At 53.7% G+C, this 23,955-nt stretch overlaps 3 protein-coding genes across 4 annotated transcripts in view; 1 reads left to right on the top strand and 2 right to left on the bottom strand.

The window, feature by feature from the left end:
• Xrcc1 (X-ray repair cross complementing 1) overlaps positions 1–2,626 on the bottom strand; it is a 31,638-nt gene extending 29,012 nt beyond the window's left edge. For both annotated transcript variants that reach the window (XM_052761575.1, XM_052761576.1), the window contains exons 1-2: positions 2,442–2,626; positions 1,804–1,896 (exon numbers count right to left, since the gene is read on the bottom strand). In XM_052761575.1, coding sequence (XP_052617535.1) covers positions 1,804–1,896; positions 2,442–2,492 — 144 coding nt within the window. In that variant the 5' untranslated portion in view covers positions 2,493–2,626. The remainder of the gene's footprint in view (positions 1–1,803; positions 1,897–2,441) is intronic.
• Positions 2,627–4,262: 1,636 nt separating this feature from the next.
• On the top strand, positions 4,263–10,897 carry Pinlyp (phospholipase A2 inhibitor and LY6/PLAUR domain containing). The gene is made up of 5 exons (XM_052713305.1): positions 4,263–4,332; positions 5,233–5,349; positions 10,017–10,169; positions 10,360–10,503; positions 10,738–10,897. The coding sequence occupies exons 1-5, from the start codon at positions 4,263–4,265 to the stop codon at positions 10,890–10,892; spliced, it is 639 nt and encodes a 212-aa protein (XP_052569265.1). The 3' UTR covers positions 10,893–10,897.
• A 5,544-nt stretch (positions 10,898–16,441) lies between these two features.
• Irgq (immunity related GTPase Q) lies at positions 16,442–22,960 on the bottom strand. The gene is made up of 3 exons (XM_052761031.1): positions 22,750–22,960; positions 21,799–22,330; positions 16,442–20,555 (listed from the first exon to the last, which is right to left on the bottom strand). Exons 2-3 carry the CDS (start codon positions 22,326–22,328, stop codon positions 19,322–19,324), a joined length of 1,764 nt encoding a protein of 587 aa, XP_052616991.1. The 5' UTR covers positions 22,329–22,330; positions 22,750–22,960; the 3' UTR covers positions 16,442–19,321.
• Between the last annotated feature and the right edge of the window lie 995 nt (positions 22,961–23,955).

The raw sequence follows: 23,955 nt of genomic DNA, 5'->3' as shown, positions 1-23,955 counted from the left end.
GTAAGTCACCAGTGCGTGCTAAGAACGGAACCCAGTCCTCTCTGGGAGGGTAGTTTGCACTCTCAACCACGGAGCGATCTCTCTAGCACCTTCCTCAAATTTCTTGTTCCTTTCAAAAACAAACTTTTTTTTTCCTTTGTTTGATTTTTTTTTCAAGACATGGTTTCTCTGTGTAGCCTTGGTTGTCCTGGAACTCACTCTGTAGACCAGGCTGGCCTTGAACTCACAGAGATCTGCCTGCCTCTGCCTCCTGAGTACTGAGATTAAAGGCCTGTGCCCCCGCCACGCAGGGTCAGAAACAGACTCTTAGGCCAAACTTTACTATGTCTTAATTCCAGGACTTGAGAAGCAGTGGGGAGGGAGTGTTAGGAGTTCTCACAGTGAGCCTATCAAAAAAAAAAAAGTCACACATGCCCCAAACCCGGCCCCAAGAAAAAGAGAAGGTCTCCAAACTTGCAGAACTGTGTTTAGCTTCAGTTAGAACATTATAAAACATACTCAAAGGCCAGGTCTGGGGGTCCACTTGGGGGATCACAACGCGACGATTATGAATTTCAGGCTGAGGGTAAGAACCAGGACCCACACAGTAGGAGAAAGATGACTCCCACAAGTTGTCCTCTGACCTCCACATGCATGATGCCACAGGACTTGTGTGCCCAGGCACATACGCACAAAAGAAACTGAAGTAAAAATCTTAAAAAGCGGTCAGAAGCAATTAAAAAACAAAAACAAAATACAGTCAGAAACAAGTCAGCCAGGCTGGGGACACGGCCTCTTGTCTGGCCTGCACAAGGCCTTCCGTTCAAACCTCAGTACTGTGTGTGTGTGTGTGTGTGTGTGTGTGTGTGTGTGTGTGTGTGTGTGTGTACATGTACTGTAAGTCAAATAAAAGAAAGGCAAACAGACAGAGGCCAGGCATGATGGTATCTACCTGGAATTCCTCCATCCCAGATGGACAATCAGGAGTTCAAGACACCAGCTTCAATTTAAGAAAATGAAAGAGAGTCAGGCGGTGGGTGGCGCACGCCTTTAATCCCAGCACTCGGGAGGCAGAGGCAGGCGGATCTCTGTGAGTTCGAGGCCAGCCTGGTCTACAGAGTGAGTTCCAGGCCAGCCTGGACTGTGTAGAGAGACCCTTCCTCAAAAACAAAAACAAACCAACCAAGCAAGAAAAGCCAGTCAACTGGCTACTTCCAGTCCCATCTTATACCAGCTGAATTCATTTACTAATTTTGTGGTACTAGGGATGGAACCAAGGGTCTCAGACGGTCCAGGCAAGCCCTGTACAGCTGAGCTGTACTCCTAACCCTTTAGTAGTCCCTGTGATGTGAATTCCTTTTTATTTTTGAGACAGGTTCTAAGTTGTTCAGGCTGGCCTTGAACTTGTGACCCCCTCCTGCCTCAACCTCCCAAGCAACAGGGATTACAGGCCTAGGCCATCAGCTCCTCCAAGTCTGCCCTCTTTATAATGAAACTGATTTACGTCGATATCCTTCATGGCTAACCTTCTGGTCCCGAGGATACAAGAAACATAATCTGACTGACACTGTCCCAGCTGAGGCCCAGGGGTAGAATCAACCTACTCAGGTGCACCCACTGACTCCTGCTCATCTCTGGGCTTAGGCTCTTCTCTCCTCTGCTGAGGGGGCACTGGGATTTCAACTTGCCCGTTTTGCAGACAAGGGAGCCGAGCAGCACTGTCTCTACCACAGAAGGAGACTCAACATTCAGGCAACTGGCTCGGGAACGTGGGCCCGGAAACTCACAGCCCCGGGACGAGGAGATGGGAAAGAGCAGCATCACCTGTAGGACCACAGAGATGGTCTTCTCGCCTGCCTTAGCTGCCCGCCACTTCCGGTACGTGTCCGCCTTAAGGAGGTTTTCTGCACAATGGGTCTGCAGACAAGAGCAGAAAAGTGGAGGTTCGTTAAATAAAGTTTATTTGAAAAAAATAAAATAATTTGCCGGGCGGTGGTGGCGCACGCCTTTAATCCCAGCACTCGGGAGGCAGAGGCAGGCGGATCTCTGTGAGTTCGAGGCCAGCCTGGTCTATAGAGTGAGTTCCAGGACAGGCTCCAAAGCTACACAGAGAAACCCTGTCTAAAAAAAGAAAGACAGACAAACAAATAGTGAAAATAAAATAATACAGTAATTTTCGAAAAGCTAGCCGGCTCTCCACGCTTACACCCTGCCCCGAGTTTTCCTCCCAGTTTTCCCCTCTAGAAGTTGCCCAGGGCCCCCCTTTTTCCTTCCTTCTCCGGGAGTTCCCCAGTGGCCCCAAACTTCCCAAACTGCCCATCTCTCCCGGATGCACGTCCAGCCTCCACCCCGCAGCCCCCCTCAGAATGCCACCAAGTTCCCCTTGGCACTTCCCAAGTCCTCAGTCTCCCTGGGGAAGCCCCCCCCCGTGTCTTCCCGCCGCTCCCACGCCAGCCCCTCACCGAGTCCTGGCTGCTGCAGGACACGACGTGGCGGAGGCTGATCTCCGGCATGTCCACACCCGTGGACGTCCGTCCTACCACCCACAGAGTGAAGAGGAAGGGTGCCAGCAGCAGCAGCAGCACCAGCACCAGCAGCAGCACCAGCAGCAGCAGCAGGGGCCCGGGAGGAGGGGGGGGGGGGGAAGCGCGCCCTGCACCGGACTCAGTGCGCAAGCGCGCCAGGCTCGGGCCTTTCAAACCGCGGCGCGCCGCCGCGCACGTCGACACTGCGCATGCTCGGTTGGACCTCGCCAGAGCGAGGCGCCGGGTCCCCTTAGCAACAAGCCGTCCCCTCCGTCCCCGCCTCTCTCTGACCCCACCACTCTCAGGCCGGGCTTCGCGATGACGTAGGGACTCGGCTTTCTGGGAGCCTAGCAACAGGAGCGGCCTCGGTGATTGGGTCCTACGTGAAATCTGCCCTGCTCATTGGGCGGTGCGGTTACCAACCAAACCCGAGCTTTGGAAAGGCAGAGGCTTGCTGAGAGTTTCCGGAGCCTGCATCCTGCTTGCAATATGATTCCCCTCCACCTGTTGTTGCGGACACGCTCTGTTCCCCTTCTCCCTCCAAACACACACACACACACGCACACACACACACACACACACACCAGACAGACACGCGCGCGCGCGCGCACACACACACACAGGCGCGCGCACAGAGACAGACGGACAGACAGATGATAGACGGAGATCTCAGATCTTTCTTAGCCCTTGGCTTGAGACCAAAGAGAGGAAGAAAAATCTTAAACACAAAACATATTCCCAACACATAGGCGCGAACACACACACACACACACACACACACACACACACACACACACACACTCACACACACACTCGCAGAGATAATAGACAGATAGACCTATATTAGCTCTTAACCTGACACCAAAGAGAGGGAGAAAGATCTTAAATACAAATTATGGCCGGGCAGGGGTGGCGCACGCCTTTAATCCCAGCACTCGGGAGGCAGAGGCGGGCGGATCTCTGTGAGTTTGAGGCCACCTGGTCTACAGAGTGAGTTCCAGGACAGCCAGGACGGTTTCTCAGAGGAGCCCTGTGTCGAAAAACAAAAACAAAATATGCACCGTATACACGCGCTCACGCGCACAGGCTAGCACGCTGCCACAAATGCCTTGGTTTCCCAATGCTCCGTGAGCATATCGCTCCATCCTAGCCCATTTCTGGCCGCTGACAGGCTCTCTTCTGTTCAGTCCCCTCAAGACCCAGGGGCACATCCCTGGGCGGGGTGGGAGCTGGACACAGCTCAAATTCAGAAGAGTGAGTTGAGTGTGAGGCAGGCACACGAAAGGGAAAGGAAAGTCGACACGGTGCCCAGCCCCCGCAGGACGGGCCGAGACATGCTGGGCGCTCCCAGGTTAGGATCCAACCCACGCTGGATGCCTCCTTGGGAAAAGGGGAAGAGGGGGTGCCAGTCTCCGAACTTGCTCCGCACCCGCAGGGAATCAAGTGGCCCAACTCCAACCTTAAGCTTTGTGAACAAAAAACGGGAGGGGGGGGGGACCATAAGTGACCTTCTGGGTCCAGGTGGAAGAAGACACTGGGAATCTAGAGACCTTAGGTCCCGGTGCAGGAAGGGGTTGCGTCCAAGATGTTCGGTTCTCTTGTGGATGCTGGCTCCATGGCTCCAACCCGGAGGCTGTGGAGGACTCCCATGGGTTCTGACCTCAGCTATTTCTCACCCCAGGGTGAAGGTGGGACCAGACCCGCCCTTCCCCAGCCTCCTATAAGGGCAGAGGACCTGGGACTACAGGTTCACACACCATGAGGCTGTCTAGAAGACACAGGACCTTTCTGCTGGCTTTCACACTGCTCTGCACCCTCTTGGGTCTTGGTAAGTGACAAAGGGACCCTGCCTCCTTCCTGGTATCTCAGAGAGCATTGAGCAAGGTCCGAGAGAGAGAGAGAGAGAGAGAGAGAGAGAGAGAGAGAGAGAGAGAGAGAGAGAGAGAGAGAGAGAGAGAGATCCTGAGAAATCAGATTCATGAAGGATGCAGAGAGTAAGGAGGAGAAAACCTGAGTCTGAGGAAGCTTGATGGGCCCTAGGAAGGGCCTCAAAACATGGCATCTGAGTTCTGAGAAATCAGATGAAAGCTTGATTATCAAGAGAAAAATCTTTAAAATGTAACTAATTAGTAAGGAGAGAGTGTCCTTTCTCTCTGGACTTAGAGGAATTCAGGTCTCCTAAGCCAGCTTCACTGTCCCTGGGTTCCTCCTCTATCAGGACCGAGGAATTCATGTCAGTGATCTGTCTAGACCTCACTCTCCCGCTTTGCCTTAGGACACAGACCTCAGAGTCAGATACCCCTGCCTGAGCTGTCAGACTTCTGTGGTACCTTCAGGGAGGCGAGTTCCACACCCCAAGAACCAGCTGGACCTGAAATTTTACAAAAGCGCTGTAGAAAACTCTGCCACGACCCCTCCCTGCCTCTGAGCTTGCTCAGAGGACCCTGGCGTCCAAAGTCTCCAAGCCTTGTAATTATTAAGTAAAACAGGCTCTGTGGTGGAGTCATTTCCCGCCCTGGAAGCCGCTTCGCTGGCATCGCCACCGCTTCCACGTCAGAGTCCGAGCAATTCCCCCGGACAGTCCTCAGGGCTCCACCCATGGAAAACCAGGAAGACCCTAGCCCCTCCCCCAAAGTCATCTCTCCTGTGAGCTCCAAAGCCCAAGTCCCGGTCTGAAGACTACCCCAGCCATGACCACACACCCTGCTCTCTGCTCTCCTTGCTGCAGGGTGCCCTCTAATCTGTGAGGTGTGCAAAGGCTCGGGGCACACTTGCAGCGGGAAAATGAAGACCTGTGAAGCCGGCAAAGACGCATGCGTGGTTCTCGTGGGCGAGTCCAGCACAAGTAGGAGGGTGTGGCTTCAGCCAAGGGGGTGGGAAGGCATGGGTACCTTTAAGGTAGAAGATACCACCCTGTAGGTGGGAGATGGTTACAGTGAGCTGTGGCAGGAAGGTGATGGGCTGGAAAACGCTATGGGCAGAGCAGTCAAGAGCACTGGCTACTCTTGCAGAGGACCTCTGTTCAATTCCCAGCACCCACATGGCGGCTCACAATGGTCTGCAACTAAAGACCCAGGGGATCAGACGCCCTCTTCTGGCCCCCACCGGCACTGCATACTTGTGGTGCACATACCTACAGGCAGGCTAAATATCATACAAATAAAATAAAACGGGGAAAGGGAGGGGAGCTGGGTGAGGAAAAGATGAGAGGACACGGGAGCCTAGCAGGGGGGAAAGAGTCTTCTTTTAAAAACCGTTTTTATTTGTAATTATGTGTATGGAGGGGAGGCGTTACGCAAGTAAGCGCAGTGCTTGCGGAGGTGGGAAGAGAGGGTCAGATCCTTGGAGCAAAAGTTACAGGCAGTTGTGAGGCACTGATGATAGGAGATGAACTGGGGTCTTCATGCTCTTAACTGAAGAGCCATCTCTTCAGCACAAGGGAAGGGCAGAATGGAGGGCAGGGCAGAAGCCTGGGGAGACAGGAGGGAGATGGTGTTAGGGTCAGGGGGAAACAGAAAAGGAGGGACCTGACTGGAAGAGGACTGTAACTCTGAGGGTTGGCGCAAATACCTCCGGAGAAAGCAGGGATGTCGGAAAGGGGTGAGGAGCAGGAGGATGATATCCAGTCTGAGGCCAGCCTGGGCTATATAACAAGATCCTGACTTAAAAACAGACAAAAAACAAGAGGAGGAGGGAGGAGGGGGGAGGTGGGGGGTAGGAGGAGAGAAAGAGAGAGACTGAGGGGAGGAGGGAGGGGAAGATATGGAGAGGGAGAGGAGGGAGGGAGAGGTGGAGGGGGAGGGGAGGAGGGAAGAGGAGATAAGGAGAGGGAGGGGAGGGAGGGAGGGGAAGATATGGAGAGGAGGGATGGGGAGGGGGGGGGTCAGAGAGAGAAGGGGATGGGGAGGCCCAGGAGTACATCGGGAGAGGGGAATCGGGCCTAAATCAAAGACAGCACCCCAGACCTCAGATGAGGAAATAGAGAGCAATGGGGTGGGTGTTCATTCTCAGTGGAAAGAGAGCATGAGTTAAGGGGGGCGGGGTGATTTCCAGCCAGGAGGGGGATTGAAGGCTGGAACAAGTGAAGGTCATGTTGCTTTTTCATGATCTCTTTCAACATTAAAAAACTCTGTGTGTATGTGTGTGTGTGTGTGTGTGTGTGTGTGTGTGTGTGTGTGTGTGTATGTGTGTGGTGTGTGTGTGTGTGTGTGTGTGTGTGTGTGTGTGTGTGTGTGTGTGTAGGTCAGAAAACAACTTGTAGAATCAATCCCCTTTCCACCATGTGGGTCTCAGAGATAGAACTCGGGCTGAGGCTTGGAGGCTTGGTGGCAAGCACCTTTACCTATTGGGCCATATCGACAGTCCCAAAGGCCATCTTTGAGGGCAGGACAGTACCTATAGAGACAGCAAGTGTGAAAGGAAGGTAGGATTGAAGGCTGACTTTATCCGACCCACTCAGCCAGTGTTAGGTGAGGGTGACCAGGAAGAATGAGGGACTTGAGTCCTGTAAGCCAGAATGGAGGCCAGTGCCTTGGGTTTTATTGGGAGAGACCATGGTGGGGGGATGATATCATGATGAAGGTGAATGTTTGTTTGTTTGTTTGTTTTTTTTCGAGACAGGGTTTCTCTGTGTAGTTTTGGTGCCTGTCCTGGATCTCACTCTGTAGCCCAGGCTTGCCTTGAACTCACAGAGATCTGCCTGGCTCTGCCTCCCGAGTGCTGGGATTAAAGGCTTGCGCCACCACCGCCCGGCAATGAAGGCAAATTTTAAAAAAGAAATAAAAAGGAAAGGAAAGGACATGATGGCTCCTGAGTATGCTGGAGGAGAAAGTTTATTGTAGATAAAGGGAGAGCATAGCGAGAGTCAGAGACATCTGGGAGAGTCCTGAGTGGACACGACCAGACTGAGCTGGGCCATGTGGGAGAGGAGGAGGGGAAGGAAGAGAGGAAAGAGGGGAACCAGGTGTAGCAGCCAGGAGGCCAGAGGTACAAAAGGAAAGGGGTAACCCAAATGTCTGGACTATGTAGGGAAAAGCCTCTGGGGGAAGGGCAGCCAAGCCCCTGGGCTTGAGAGTTCAAGGTAGAGGGTGGGATATGCCAGCCATAGCCTGTAACAGGCAGGGACTGAGGGATGCTGGGAGAACCGGGAGGCCAGGTCCCTTTGATATGTTAAATAGGCACCCCTCAGCCATTTGTCCCAGGTTTAACAGAAGGTGGGGGGAAAGTCCACCTCACAGAGACACAGGGGTAGCCTTAGGCGGCTTGGGAAGAACTTGTATCCACAGCACAGGGGACTGGGTGGAATGGGAAAAGGAACTGGGTCACACGCAGGGGGGCTACCTACAAGCCGCTGTACACTAGGCAGATTGTGAATATGGCCTTTCTGGGCTGCTACGGGGAGACGGCTCAGCAGGTAGAGACCCTGGTGTGGAGGACCCTGAGTTGGCTGCCTGATCCCACAGGTGGCAGAAGAGAACTGACTGCGGGGAGCCGGCCCGGCCTCTTACCACACTCACTGGGGGCACGTGTGCATACATATACTATACATATACATATAAAACAAAAACTCTATGAAATTTGGTAGGTATGTATAATCTATGGTGCTAGTCATAGGGACTGTCATAGAAATGAAAAAATTACATACATATCGTCATCATTTGGTTCATTGTCTCCCTTCAAAGATTCCATAGCATATTTCTCTACTTCCTCCCTTACTTTCTTTTTTTTTTTGGGGGGGGTGCGGTGGGGGGGGGTTCAAGACAGGGTTTCTCTGTGTAGCCCTGGCTGTCTTTGAACTCTGTAGACCAGGCTGTAGACTCACAGAGATCCGCCTGCCTCTGCCTGCCAAGTGCTGGGATTAAAGGCGTGCACCACCACTGCCTGGCCCTCCCTTACATCTTCTGGAACAATTTCATGTCTTCCGTCAGTTCGCTCACCAACCCAGCTGAGCTCTAGTTCAAAACGCTCCATCCTTCACTCCATCATGTACTACGTCATGGCAAGCCAATTCTTCCACTTGAAGCTCTTCTAATTCTGTCTCTGTGGCTTGCCCGGTTTTCCCCAGTGCCAAAGCCTCAGTCACCACGGGAAACACCTCATGGGTCGTCAATCGCACAGAGCTGTGAGCCTTGATGCCTACCGTAAGACCCTACCGGGAAACTACAGCCCAAAGGCCCGGCTGCGCTGCACCGTGTGGAAGCCTGTACACAGCCACTCTGTCAGCGAGATGTTTTGGAGGACTGTTACAGCCAACGTGGGCTCTCCAGTTGGACGATTCTTCTCTTGCTGTGTCTGCTAACAAACAAGTGTCTGCCAACAGACCTGCTGCCGCCTGTCAATCAACGTGAAAAGGGCGTTTTTTGTTTGTTTGTTTGTTTGTTTGGTTTTTTCGAGACAAGGTTTCTCTGTGTAGTTTTGGTGCCTGTCCTGGATCTCACTCTGTAGACCAGGCTGGCCTCGAACTCACATAGATCCGCCTGCCTCTGCCACCCGAGTGCTGGGATAAATGGCGTGCACCAACACCACCACGCGGCCTGAAAAGGGCGTTTTGGCCAGGCGGTGGTGGTGCACGCCTTTAATCCCAGCACTCGGGAGGCAGAGGCGGGCGGATCTCTGAGAGTTCGAGGCCAACCTGGTCTACCTGGTCTACAGAGCGAGATCCAGGAAAGGCGCAAAGCTACACAGAGAAACCCTGTCTCGAAAAACCAAAAAAAAAAAAAGGGTGTTTTGTGGAACCTTCTTCACAGAGTTTAGAGAGGACTAGCTTTCCTACTCCAAAGACAACACCATCTTTACATCTCCTCCCTACTGTTCCCACAGTCTTCATGACATTCTCAACTCAGGAAACTCTTCCGTTTGGAGAGAATGAAGAGGCTGACGGGCCATACCCAGAGCCAGTGGAACTCATGGTGCCGACCAGGAGGCCGAGGAGCACTTCCAGGCCTGAAGCCACACACACACATTTTATTAAAAAAAAAAAAAAAAAAGTACTTATTTTAGGCAGGTGCGTGTGGTGGTGCACACCTTTAATCCCAGCACTAGGGAGGCAGAGGCAAGTGGGTCTCTGAGTTCTAGGCCAGCCTGGTCTCCAGAGCGAGTTCCAGGGAAGCCAGGGCTACATAGTGAGACCCCCCGCCTCAAAAAATGTTATTTTATATGTAGGTGTATATAGGTCTATGTGTTTGTATGTGCATGTGGGTGCCCGAGGAGGCCAGAAGAGGGCGACAGATCCCTGGAACTACAGTTGTAGATGGTTGTAAGCACCCAGGTGTGGGTGCAGGGAACCAAACTTGGGTCCTCAGGAAGAGCAGCAAGTGTTCCTAACCCACGAGCCATCTCTCCAGCCCTAGTGGTTTTATTTTCGTGTGTGTGTGTGTGTGTGTGTGTGTGTGTGAGTGTGTGTGTGTGTGTGTGTGTGTGTGTGTGTGTGTGTGTGTGTGTGTGTTCCTGTTAGGGAGTAGTGAGATAAGGAGGTAAGAGGAAGAGTGATTGATTCCCGTCCCCACTCTGCAGAGGGCCGGAAGTCAGTGAGCACCTTCAAGGCCTGCATGAAGTTCAAAGACTGCTACTCAGGCTTCGTATCCACCACCATGAGTCCCAATGACTACATGGTGTCCAACGCCCACTGTTGTCAGAGCGACGGCTGCAACCGCGGCTCGGTGCCCCGTAAGTGCCACCCCAACCAACAGCAGCAGGCCTGCCTGCCCCTGTGACATCTGGCAAGCCCTTGGCGGCTGCGGGGGCCTCTGTTTCCCTACCTGCAAACTCCACCAACCAACCCAGTGTTCCCCAGGTTCCCAGGATGTTGGGGGTAACAGTTCTTCCAACCTGCTTTATACCCCGTCTTCATTCACAGCTCCCCAGAACAATCGAACCGAGAACGGCCTGATGTGCCCCTCCTGCATTGCGCCCTTCCAAGAGACGTGTCCCGGAACCCAGGCAGCCCGTTGCGTGGGCCCGGAAACACACTGCATCTATTTTGCTGGCAATGTGCAGGCTGGTGAGCTGCTGCATAGACTTTGATGGGGCGGGGTGTGGGGTGTGTGTGTGTGTGTGTGTGTGTGTGTGTGTGTGTGTGTGTGTGTGAAATAGAGGTCCACACTTCCCCATTATGGGCGATGAGGGGGAGTTCCAGAGCACTGGAGGATGAAATGATGGGGCAGGGCGGGGATGTGTGTGTGTTAAGACTCCTGGGTCGTGAAGAAGCTGACTCCATTCTGAAATGCCGTCACAGGTATTATCAACACAAAATTTGCCACGAGGGGCTGTGCTACCGAGAGCGCCTGCTATACCAAGACTGGAGCAGAAGTGCCTTCGGCCTCCTACCTCTACTTCCTGCGCCGGGCCGACTGCCTTCCAGCCCCCTACCCCCCTGGGAGGGGTGAGTGAAGAACTAAGGAGTATGTGCCTTGAGGTCCCCATTTGTCCTCAGCCTACAGCTCTCCAGGCGCCTGTGAATTAAAACAGATGAACAGAGCAAACCTCAGTCCTTGTGACCAGATGCATCTTGGGAAGGCGGGTGTAAACAGTACAGGTCCTGGCGTTCCTCTCGGACCCAGTTCAAAGGCTGAGGCTGAGGTAGGATGATCGTGAGTTCAGGACCAACCTGAATTCAGGTTGCACAGCCAGACCCTGTCTCAAAAACAAACAGAAAAAGGAACCAGGCTGTGGTGGCGCAAACCTTTAATCGCAGCAATGGGGAGACAGGGGCAGGTGGATCTCTGTGAGTTCGAGGCCAGCCTGGTCTATAGAGTGAGTTCCAGGGCAGTCAGAAAGCCACACAGTTAGACTGGGGTGGGGGTGGGGAGGCAGGTCAGCCTGGGCTGTGTGAGAACCTACCCTTTTAAAAAGAAAAAGGAGTGGCCAGGTGGTGGTGGCATACACCTTTAATCCCAGCACTCAGGAGGCAGAGGCAGGCGGATCTCTGTGAGTTCGAGGCCAGCCTAGTCTACGGAGTGAGATCCAGGACAGGCACCGAAACTACACAGAAAAACCCTGTCTCGAAAAACCAAAAAAGGGACTGGAGAGATGGCTCAGTGGTTAGGAGCACTGGCTGCTCTTCCAGAGGACCTGCGTTCAGTTCCCAGCCCCTACATGACAGCTCACAACTGTCTGTAACTCCAGTTCCAGGGCTTCTGACACCTTCACACAGATACACATGCAGGTAAAACACCAAACAACATAAAATAAAGATAAATAATTATTTTTTAAAAAAAAAAGAAAGAAGGAAAAAGGAAAAAGAAAACAAGCAAGTAGTCCTTGCTTTCTATTAAGGGTACCATGCCAATCTCCCACACTAAGTATCTTATATTTGATTTTATTTAGTTATTTATTTTTGGTTTTTCGAGACAGGGTTTCTCTGTGTAGCTTTGCGCCTTTCCTGGAACTCACTTGGTAGTCCAGGCTGGCCTCGAACTCACAGAGATCCGCCTGCCTCTGCCTCCCGAGTGCTGGGATTGAAGGCATGCGCCACCACCCCGCCCGGCCATATTTTATATTTTATAATCATGCTATGATCACAGTTCCATGAAGTTGATTTGTTGTTTTGCTGTTATTGTTTGAGACGGTCTCATTAGGTAGTGCAGTCTAGCCTCAAACTCAAGGCACACTCTCTGTCTCACCCTCTAGAATGCTGGGATTACAGCTGTGAACAACCCCGCCCATTTGAAATTGATATTATCCCACTTTACAGGTGGGAAAACTGAGGCAGATTGTGGATGGCACTAGCCTTGAGTCAAACAGCTAGGATAGGTGAGAAAGCCTGATTTGAACCCTGGTCTGTCACACACTCCAAAGGCCTTGGTCACCTCTCTTGACTCAACTCTCTGTGTCTCACCTCAGTTTTCATGGCTTCCGACGGGTGGCTATTAATAGTGAGAACCTCAGGGCTGTCGTATGATGGAAAATGCTACTTGCAAAGCACTTACAGCAGTGGGTGCCACCTTTAAAGGAGTGACGGCTCTCCAGACACTATGTTTCAGTAAATACTAATCAGTGTTATGGCTGCCACTTACAGGGTGGCCATTAGTTGGCACCCACTGGAGCAGGCTACAGTGTGCTACAGTATCAACTTCCTAATCTCAATCTTTGTTGTCTGAAAACAACAAAGGTGTATGAGTCAGCCAGGGCTGCAACAACGCCGCGTAACAAACCAGCCCCAAACGAAGACTTAAGACAACAAGCATTCTCGTTTCTAAGGGCGTGTAGGTTGGCTGGGAAGGCTCTCCTTCTAGCTGGTTTGATCTAGAACTGGCTCCTCCATGAACTTCCGCAACTCCTCTGCGTCAGTGGCTCCCTGGCAGATGTTCTCACAGCTGAAAGCCAAGTGCATATAAGGTGGTGGTTGTTGTTGTTGAAATAAGCACTGGAAGCACTCCATTGACTAAGGTGAGTCACAAGGTCAAAGCCAACATCAACACACGGGTGTCTCACTGGGAGGGAGGCGTGTGTATGTGCTGAATGAGCACCCATTCACAAAAGGCTGGTGCTTTCCTTGGCTCTACAAGTTTAGCATAATCCAAAGCGGGTTTCAGCTCATTCCAGGCATGGATCAGCGCATTTCTTTGCCAAAGGGAAGTACCTAGAAATGCCTCACCTGTATGGTTAAACACTGTGTGACCCAGAAGTGATTCAACGCTCTCAGCTCCATGGATGGAGCTAGTCACGTGGCCACACCTCACCAGGAGTCGACTCCTTCTCCAGTCACAAGGCTGAGAGCTAGGTATTTCAGAACCAGCGAGTATGACACACCCTTCCCCCACCCCCTCTCCCCCGGCCTTTGAGAGGCGGACTCTCATCTGCTTCACGGATCTACACAAGAGGCACTAACATTCTCATCCTGGCTCTCAGGAGGTGGGTCTCGAGGCTCACAGGGAGATGCCAATTCGAAGATCACATAGCTTAAATGTAACAGAGCTTGAGATTTTAGCAGGGCTTGGTAGAGTACACCTTTAAACGCAATGCTTGGGAGACTGAGGCAGGAGGATAATGAACTTAAATATAGCCCAGGGAACATACCAAAAGCTTTGATCAATTTTGTGTCAATAGTGGGGATAGGCCTTGACTATGCTAGGAAGGTGATCTTACTACTGAGCCACACCCCCAGCCCTTCACTGGGGGATTTGAGGCAGGGGCTCTACCACTGAGCCACGCCCCCAGCCCCTCACTGGGGGATTCTAGGCAGGGGCTCTACCACTGAACCACACCCCCAGTCCCTCACTGGGGGATTCTAGGCAGGGGCTCTACCACTGAGCCACGCCCCCAGCCCCTCACTGGGGGATTCTAGGCAGGGGCTCTACCACTGAGCCACGCCCCCAGCCCCTCACTGGGGGATTCTAGGCAGATGCTCTACCACTGAGCCACGCCTCCAAGCCCTCACTGGGGGATTCTAAGAAAACACATCGCCATTGTGCCTCTCAATGTGGCAGTGACGGCAGGGAGCCCAAGGACAGCCAGAGGAAGTCCAGTCACGACACGTCAAGCCTCTGATCGTACCGTGTTTGCTGTTGTCCCCGTGGCTAAAATCCAGAGTCAGGCCGAGAGAGCACATCCAAGTGTCCTCAGAGAGACTGAACTGGGGAACCGTGGGTCAGGCTGGCTCCAGAGTTCAGTTGTTTGGCCATCACAGGCTCTTACAAATCACCAAGTTCACCAGGCAGTGGTGGCGCAGGCCTTTGATCCCAGCACTCGGGAAGCAGAGGCAGGTGGACCTCTGTGAGTTCGAGGCCAGCCTGGGCTACAGAGTGAGTTCCAGCCAGGGCTACAGGGCTACACAGAGAAACCCTGTCTCAAAAAACCAAAAGAAAAGAAAAATCAAGTTCAAGGCCGAAGAGATGGCTCAGGAGACTGAAAGCACCTTTCCCAGAACAGACCCGCACACAGATGCTTAAAATTAATAAATCAAACCTTTAACAAAAAGCCACACATGATAGGATTTCTACTCTCTTTTATTCGTTTTTCTGAAACACACCATAGGTTGACCAGACTGTTGGATTTGTCCCCTGTTCCAACAGACAGTCCCTTCATGAGGCAGAAATGTAGGGTTCTCCCCCATGTTGAGGGTTATCTCATCCATTCATCAACTTTTGGAACCTGCTGTTCAGACAGGGCCACGGCCAAAATCCACTGTACAGTTGCAGTTCCAGCCTGGAGGGCTGACATTTCCCAGAATCCCTGCCTCTAGGCTCTTCCAGACCGAGGTGCCTCATGGGAGCATCCTGTTAGCAGCCCACAAGGGAGGCTGAGCCTTTTCTGTTTGTAGGCTTCCAGAGACGGGCACCTCACTCTCAGCTTTACTTACACCCTGGAAAAGCCTAAAACCCTAACAAAAGATGTAGGCACCATATGTCGTAGCTTACACCTGTAATCCTAGAACCTCAGAGGCTATGGCATGAGTTTGAGGCCAGTCTGAGCTATAGTGTAAGACACCCTACCTCGGAAAAGACACACACACACACAAAAGTCATAGTTTCAAGGGCAGCCATCCCTGCCTGCAACCCAGGACAGAAGAGTGACAGGACGATGCCTGGGGTCAAGAGTTGGAGACCGCCTGGACCCTCTAGTAACAAAAACACCAGCAACACAAAATCGCTGCTATATAAGTCTATGGAGCTGACTAGCCATGCAACAGCTACAACATGCTGCTTTTTCTGATGCATCTCAAGAAGAGACAGCAGCAAAGCACAGCGCAGCGCAGGGATGCTGTGAGGCACCAGAGTAAGACACGGTCAGAGCTGGGTACGGTGACACATGCCTGTGGTCCCAGCACGTGAGGCGGAGGATTTCAAGGCCACCGCCAGCTACATACTGAATTTAAGGCCAGCCTAGGCTGTGTCAAAATATCAGAAAATAAAATAACACAGAACAGCGTGTTAGCGAGAGCGGGGCACTTCACAGGAGTCACCGAAGGTGCCGGGTTGGTTGTCTGACCATTACCAGGTCAAGGGGAGTAGGACCCCGGCAGTACAGACTGACTTCTGTGTTCAAAGCCTCTCTGGAAGGATGGCGGTACATGTGAGCTGGGCATGTGTTCGAGCGTGTTCACGTGCCAGTGTGCATGCTCAGACACGTGCCTGTGTATATACAGCGAAATCTCAGCTACCTGCTGTGGCGGTGAAGGCTGCTAACGGACAGTCTACACTCTCTGTCCCGATGTGGCTAGGGAAGATTGTCTAGATTAGGTTAGCTGAGCTCTACCTACTGTTGAGGAACCATTCAACAGGCTGTGGTCCTGGGGTGAAGAAAAAGGAGGAACCGAACTGAGTACCAGTATTTCTCTCTCCGCTTCCCAAACGTGGCCTCACCGTGACCAGCTGCCTCACCTTCCTGCTGCCATGACTCTCCCGCCACGGTGGACTGCATCTGTGGATGAGCTGCTCTCCCTCATTTTGTCACACAACAAGGGACGCAACTAATACACCTTGCTAGATGCCCTCTGCTGGTGACTTGCCCAGTATCCTCTGAACTCTGCCCCTGGACCTTGTGCACAGACCCCCTATAATCCTGGAGTCACTTTCACATCTGTACTGTTATACACTGTGGCCACTAAGTGTCCGAGAGGTGGCTAGTGCCGCTGAGAAATAGCAACCTCAAATTTTCTTTGTATTTGATTCACTGACACAGGGCAGGTCTGGAAAAATTAGAAAGCCAGGAGTTGGTGCAGGCTTGTGACCTCAGTGCCCCAGGAGGTTGAGGGAGAGAGATCCCAAATTTAAGGCCTGTCTGGGAGGGAGTGTGTTCAAGGCCAGTCCAGGCAACTTAGTGAGACCTTGTCTCAAAAAAAAAAAAAGAAAGAAAGAAAGAAAGAAGGCTGAGAATGTAACTCAGTGGTAGAGCCCCTGCCTAGAATCCCCCTGTGAGGGGCTGGGGGTGTGGCTCAGTGGTAGAGACCCTGCCCATAAACAATACCCACCCACCCCCACCCCACCCCACCCCCCCACCCCGCGTCCCCAATGAAGAGCAAAGGACATAGTTCCAGTATAGAGTGTTTGCCTTGAATATGTGAGGCACTGGGTTCAAACCCCAGTTTTGGGGGGGAACCTAATCGACACAACACGGGTATGTGAATTGGGTTCTCCACCTAGGAATTCAAGTATTTCCAATTGGGTGTATCACGTGAGCTGAGGTGTAAGGAGCAATAGGCTCTCAGTGGAAACAATGCCAGGCATCTCACTAAGAGCTGAGGGGAGCTGGGAGCTGGGGTTTAGGGCTGTAATTAAGCCCCAGGGAGGCTGAAGCAGGGCCAAAGCTAGCTGACTCAAGCATCAGAAGGACCTAATATCAGGCGGGAAGGGCTGGGGCAGGGAGAGAGAAGAGGCAGGGGCCAGAACACCGGAAGTTCAAGGCCAGTCTAGACTAAATAGTGAGATAGGGCATGTTGCTCAGGTGGGCCTGCAACTCTCTATTGTCACTGAAGATGGTCTTAAACTTCTTCTTTTTTTTAAAGATCTATTTTATTTATTCAGTGTGCACTGGTGTTTTGCCTGTATATACTCTATGTGAAGGAGTCAGATCCCCTGGAACTGGAGTTGCAGGCAGCTGTGAGCTGCCATGTGGTGCTGGGAATTGAACCCAGGTCCTCTGGAAGAGCAGCCAGTGCTCCTAACCGCTGAACCATCTCTCCAGCCTCGGTCTCAAACTTCTAATTCTATCTCCACCTCTCACATGCTGGGGTTCCATGCACACGCCGCCATATCAGGTGTACCCTCGACTTTCACGGGGGCACACTCCGTCAGTGCTGAGACTTTAGGGTTAGATGGGGATAGAACCTAACAATGTAGCCCTCTTATGGTTCGAATCCTGTCATTTGACGGATGGACTTACACAACACTCATTCAAGTGGTGACAGTGGCCAGGCTGCGCCTGCTCCCCATTTCCTCTCCCACCAGGTGCTCGCCTCTCCCTAGCTTGTCCCTTTTTGTAACAAGGTATTGACAACCTGAATTCCAGGCCATGTGCCAATGATCAGTAAACTAAAATAATAAATACTAGGCACGTACCGCGTGTCAGGCACTGCTCTGGATGCTAGGGTACACCCAAGAAAAGGATGGGCAAGGGCAAGAGCCGACAAACAGGAGAATGAAAGGGCGAATACATAAGTAAAGCCATTATTCTTTTCTTTTCTTTTTTTTCGGTTTTTTCAAGACAGGGTTTCTCTATTGTTTTGGTGCCTGCCCTGGATCCTGCTCTGTAGACCAGGCTGGCCTCCAACTCACAGAGATCTGCCTGCCTCTGCCTCCCGAGCGCTGGGATTAAAGGCGTGCGCCACCACTGCCCAGCCTGTAAATCCATTATTGATAGTAATGTTTACTACAAGGACCATCAAGTGGCCAGGATCAGTGTAAGCTACTTGGGGTCATCAGGAGGCTTCTGAAGGGGCCATTTCAGGGAGACCTGATGGATGAGGACACAATCTGAAAAACAGGATGGGGAGGCAGAGCATTGCACAGAAAAACAGAAAATGCCCCAGTCCTGAGGTGGGACCCAAGCATCAGAAAGACAACTCAGGCTTGCTGGAGATGGGCTGGCAATGGGGAGAGGTGGGGACCAAGGCACACAGTGACTTGCTGTGTTGATGAGCCTCTGGCCTGCATCTCTGAGTCTGGTGGTCCCATCTACCAGGTCCTCCTTTTTTGCTTTGGACACTGAACAACCTTATGGTGGCACTTCTCACCTAAACAAACCACAGCACTGTGGTTTCTGCCTCTGCCTCACTCCTGACACCTTCCCACAGCAGCGAACGCCTGCCCAGCTATCGTAGGAAACCCTGCCCACAGCAGCATCCTGTGTGAACCAGGTATCTTGGGGACATGGGAGGAGGCCATACAGAGAAGTCTAGACTGCTACAGCAGGACCCTCCTGTCTTTCCAAAAAAGCAGGACCACAACACTCCACGGCCCTAGAGTTGAAGTCGTCACGACAGAAGAAACCAGTGGTAAACTCAAGCGAACAGGAAGGAGCACGCATGCCGGAGACCCCGGTCACCCAGCACCTATAAGGTGGGGGTAGTCACACCCCTTCCCAGTAAAGCACGGAGAGGCAGTTGCCAGGACCCCAGGACATCAGGGGCTCACCGGAGGTATTTCTGAAGTGTAGGTTTCTACTCCTCCATACCCCAAAGACCCGATTCCCAGATTCTGGCCATCAGGAGACCACCATTCCCAGACCTCTTGTCCCTTCCCTTCAATTTTGTGGGACAGTGTTCTCTACAACAAAGTCTTGGAGAGCAAATGGTGGATGATCCTCCACTCTCCATGAGACCAGGGGGTCTCCAGCAAGCCCCTGATCTCCACGGATTTCCCACCAGCCAGGAATTGACAACCAGTGTCCACAGAGCCTTCTTAGGAACCAGCGTTTAAGATTCTCATTTGAAATGAAGGTCCCAAGTCCTCTTGGGTCGGTCCTGAAAACCCGTTCTTTCTGGGGCAACTTACATCTCGTTTTCCTTTGGGACTCAGCACTCCAAAGGTTCTAACTGCCTATAGCACCGTCCACAGCCATAGGTCCACCCACAGTCAGGCAGGAAGTGAGGCGTCCAGATCTAGGACCAGATGCCAGCTGGAGGCCAAGCGGCCCCCATTTCTAGGAGTCCAGCCCCCAACTCCCCTCACTACATTACTGTCTGAATGGCAAACTAATGGTGCTCAGACCCTACTCATTCAGAACCCAGGAAATCGGGTGACTGTGAAGTCGCAGATTTCAACGAGAAGTCAGTCTCCTTCAAGTCCCCGGGTTTGAGTACCACCCCTCACCCCTCAATCTCAGAAGCTGTGGGGCCAGAAACCAAGTCACCAGACACTTCAGCCCCCCCACCCCACCCCTCATTGGTTGGGCTCTGGGGGCCCCAGCACCGCCTCAGCATCAGCCAGCATCTCATCCAGGGCCTGCAGCAGTACCCCATGAGCAGCCCGGTAACCCAGCCCACCGGTCGCCGCTGCGCCACCTGCGGGCCATAGGAAGGAGAGCGCACCCAGCGCCGCGCCTCCCGCGGTGCCCTCGCCAGCCCAGGATCCCAATCTGGCCTCCACCTCAGCGCGCGTCACCGGGCCCGGGAAGCGCGTGCGCGCGGCCAGCACTCCAGGAGCAAGGCCCAGGGCACGCTCACGGCGTGCCACTGCCGCGGGTTCGAGGCCTAGCGCGCGCCGCCATTCGGCCAGTTGTCCCCGGAGGAGTGCCACATCGCAAGCCCAGCCCAATCCTGGTACTGGGGCGGCCGCCGCCGCCAGGCTGGCCAGCAGGGCTGGCCTCCACGCTCCTGCCCGCAGCGCCGCCGCCTTCCTCCGCGCTGCGCGGGGACTTGCGGGTGGCAGCGCCAGCAGCAGCGCCCCGGCCTGAGCCGCAGGCAGTGCGCGCTGAAGCCAGGTTCCCAGCCCCGGGAGACCACCGGGCCGCAGAGGGAACACGGGCGGAGGCACCTCCTCCAGTACCTCCCACGGCTCGTCCTCCGGACTCCGAGCAGCCGTGGGCCCCGAGTCCCCGGAGCCACGGTTTTCTTTTCCTTTGCTGCGGGCATCCCCTGAGCTCCCGCCGCTTGCTTTCTCGAGCTTCTCAGCCTTTTCTTCTTCCAGAGCCTCGGGTGGATCCTCGCCCTGGCCGTCCGTGCGCACGCCGACGAGTGGAGCATCTGGTGACACCAAGGAGCGGACCTGGGCCCAGGTCTCTTCGGTGGGAGCCCCAGGAGTGACGAGGATCAGGGCATCGTAGTGGGTTGGGTGAGGGGTGGTGGCAGGGGATGTGGCGGTGGGGCCCAGGGGAACGGTCCAGAGCACCACGTTGGGGCGCTCTGGAGCCGGATAAGGGGTGGGCCCAGTGGGTTCCGAAGCAGGCGCAGCACCTGGGTCGCCAGGATCCAGTCCCAATAGCATGTCTAGTACAAGGCCTACGTTGGTAGTGCCGGCCACCGCCAGGTCCAGTCGCGCGCTGCCCAGGCGCTCAAGGCCAGCGCGCACCCACGACAGCGCCGCCTCCAGGCCGCCGGTTTCGAAGGCCTCGCGCACAGCTTCCAGCTCTGCTGCGCCCAGCACCTCGAAGCCATCCTGGGCAGGTGGCAGGAACCTGCGGGTGGGGGAGGGAGAGTAGGAAAAGGTCAAAGGCAGAAGAGTTTTAAAAGCAGGAAAAGCACGGGCGGTGGTGGCGCACGCCTTTAATCCCAGCACACGGGAGGCAGAGTTAGGCGGATCTCTGTGAGTTCAAGGCCAGCCTGGTCTACAGAGTGAGATCCAGGACAGGCACCAAAACTACACAGGGAAACCCTGCTTCGAAAAACCAAAAACCTAACCAACCAACCAAACAAACAAACAAAAACAAAAAGAAAGAAAGAGAGAAAGAAAGAAAAGAAAAAAAGAAACCAGGTGGGGCGGGACCATAAAGTTAAGGGAGGGTCTTAGGACTACCCAGAGGTCTGGATACTGCAGGGCAGGTTTCCAACAGACCCTAAAATGAGGACCCTGTTAGGATTTCCCCAGATACAGCCCTCAGGACCAGGACTTTTCCAAATATGTGCTGGGCAGAAGTTTTCTAGGGGGTGGTGGCAACTGCCTTGTGGCCTATGGCACCCCCCCCCAAAGGCTTTTTTTTTTTTTTTTTTGCTAAGGGTGGATGTTAGGAAGGGCATGTGAGGGGAGAAATCTCATCTAGCACTGGCGGGGCAAGTGAGGCTAATAAATGAGAAATAGCTCTTGGAGAGGGGTGGATTTAGGAGAGAGCCAGTAAGCAGCACAGACCTGAGAGGGGGTTGGGGAATGGAAGAGTGGAGTGAGCAACAGAAACAGAGCTCCTTAAGGGTTTGGTGCTAGGGCGGGGGGCAAGGAGGGTTGTCACTTGAGAACCAAGCTGATGAGTACGGGAGTGCTGGAGAGTCTTCGGGGAAAATCATCGAGGAATCACAAGTGTCACAGAGAAATGGAGTCCGGAATTTTGTCTGGAGATAGTATTTGCGTTTGTCTGGGCCTCTTCTCAAATCTCACCAGAGAGGAGGCTTGTGATGTCGGAGAGCTTGCACGAGATAAGACCTTTGTGGCGGGCCCTCCGGTTGACCCTTCGCGGGTGCAAGCTTTAAATAACAGAAAAGGGTCAAAAAAAGCACCCATTTATGGTGGAGCCTCCCTGATCTCAAAATCTGTGCTCATGGGCGGGCGGGGATGGGGGATCTACGGTAGGGTATGGAAGAATAGACAGCCAATAAAGTCTTGTCTCCAACTGTCTAGGAACAGGGCTCGAGAACCTTAAAGAGCACGGTGGCTGAGCTGGGTCTAAGCTAAAGGCATCAGGCCACCCCACCCAGCGCATGCCTCCTCACCTCTGCAGCGCCTCCGCCTGGGTCCGCAGCACCACCCGCAGGCGCTCTAGCTCCTCGCAGCAGTCACTGCTGTTGCAGTTGGCCGGCAGCACAAAGAGAGGCGCAGCTCCTAACCCAGCACTCTTCAGCAAGGCCGCAGTCTGATCCCGGGCTTGAGCTGCATTCTGGGAGTCTCCAGGACGCAGATTCCGTACGGCCAGCAGCGGGGTCCCTCGGGCCAGGGCGGCCCGCGCTGCCTCTCCCAGAGCTGGGGTCAAGGGCTCCTCGGTCCCCTCAGGTCCTGGTAGCACCAATACCAGCAAGTTGGCCTCCGCCGCCCAGGGCCCCGGAGCTGCGGGTGGGCAGCTCAGCTCGCCCAGGAAGAGGCCTGGAGCCGCAGCTCTCAGACTGGGGACTCCAGAATCCGGCCGTCCTTCAGGAATCTCTACCATGTCTACATTCTTGTCGCATAACGCGGCGATCAGCGCGGACTTTCCCGAGCCCGGAGGCCCCAGGAATAAGGCAGTCACGTCACCCTGCGGCAGAGGCATTGCTGGAAAGCAAGATGTGGGGAAAGACATGGGTCAGGGAACACGCAAGACTTTTTGTTTGCTTCTTTTTTTAAGGCGGGGTCTCACTGTGTAGTCCTGGCTGGCCTGGAACTCAGAGAGCCTCAGCCTCCCAGAACGCTGAGATTAAAGGCATGCGCTACCACACCCGACAACACCCTTTCCTAGCTGCCCCACTGTCAATCCAGATTTCACTCCTCCAGCCTGTCCTCCACTTCCATTCTCCAGTGTCACCCTGTAGGACCCAGAAACCCAACGCCCATGACCCTATTCCCTGAAGAGCTAGGCGTCTGTCCATTCTCCACCCGAATGCATTTCTCTATTTCAAAAACTCAGAAATCTGACTGCCAATCTCTGGGAGACTCGAGGATGACCCTCCCTCTCCCGGTTCCAAATCACCAACCGAGCGAAGTGTAGACGCGCGGGGAGAGCAGCGGGAGCCCCGCCCCTTAAGACGAGCTGCTGGAGGCCAAAGGGGTTGAAGCGTCAGGATTCAGAGACATCCAGACGCCTTCGGTAGCTCTATCCTGACGTCTTTCCTTCCAAGACCGGGTGTGTCTTGGAGCGCCGCCGCGAAGACACAAAGTTCTGGCAGCACTCAACACCGGGGGCGCTCTCTCTTCCTAGCTAAGACTCTGGGCGTAGGAACAATGTAGCCCAAGCGCGTGCGCAGAAAGCTTAGTGGTGGTATTCCCACCACGACCAGCAACCAAAACGCCTGCGCAGTAATTTAGGCTTGTACGGCAAAGGGAACAAGAAGCGATGCGCCCGCGCAGAAAGCCTCGCGTTGTACGGAACGCCGTTCAACGTCATCATCGTGCAACTCGGTACAGGGAAGGACCTCTCCACCTGCTAGTCCCAGGACCTGGCTGGCGTGACTGTACTAATGCCGGACTGCAACCTTGAACCTGGCTCGGAGACACGCGTGGGGCAACAGGCCTGGAGATCACTAGAGTCTGGAGACTGGGAAGACTCTACCCTGCTCTCCTCCGGTGGCAGCGCTGTGGCGATCGACTGCCAGGCGCAGATAAGGCTTTCCTTGCTAAGAGAAGGAAAGCTAGAGGGCGTCGCGAGCTAAGGGCAGAAGGCAGTGCGTGGGAACAGCGCAATCCACATGGTTATAGGTGATACAAGAATCACAGATGACAGGGAAGGATATCTCCTGGGAAGAGGCGGGCTAAAGTGTGAGGGCCACCAATTTATCTGGACCCGCGTGAGAAACTAGGACGAGGCTGGTATGAAAGATCAAGGGTTCCACCTTTCAAGGATTTAGTTTGGTGAAGATCAGAGAGCCAGGCGGTGGTGGCGCACGCCTTTAATCCCAGCACTCGGGAGGCAGAGCCAGGCGGATCTCTGTGGGTTTGAGGCCAGCCTGGTCTACAGAGAGAGATCCACGACAGGCATTAAAACTACACAGAGAAACCCTGTCTCGGAAAAACAAAACAAACAAAAAAATCAGAGGTCACAGGGGCTTGAAGACCAAGGGGTCACAAACCCGAGGAGTCTCTCATATGAGACGGGTGAAGCTTTTCTAGTGAGAGTGTCATCAGAGTTCAATGGCTATCAAAAAAATTAACAGGCCCTCTATGGCTGGTGACACATGGGCAGC

Source organism: Peromyscus californicus, unplaced genomic scaffold (genome assembly GCF_007827085.1).
Source record: "Peromyscus californicus insignis strain IS unplaced genomic scaffold, ASM782708v3 Scaffold_4__1_contigs__length_199733344, whole genome shotgun sequence".
NCBI lineage: Eukaryota > Metazoa > Chordata > Mammalia > Rodentia > Cricetidae > Peromyscus > Peromyscus californicus.
Note: the sequence above shows the minus strand (reverse complement) of the source record. Positions and strands in the feature narration are given on the sequence as shown.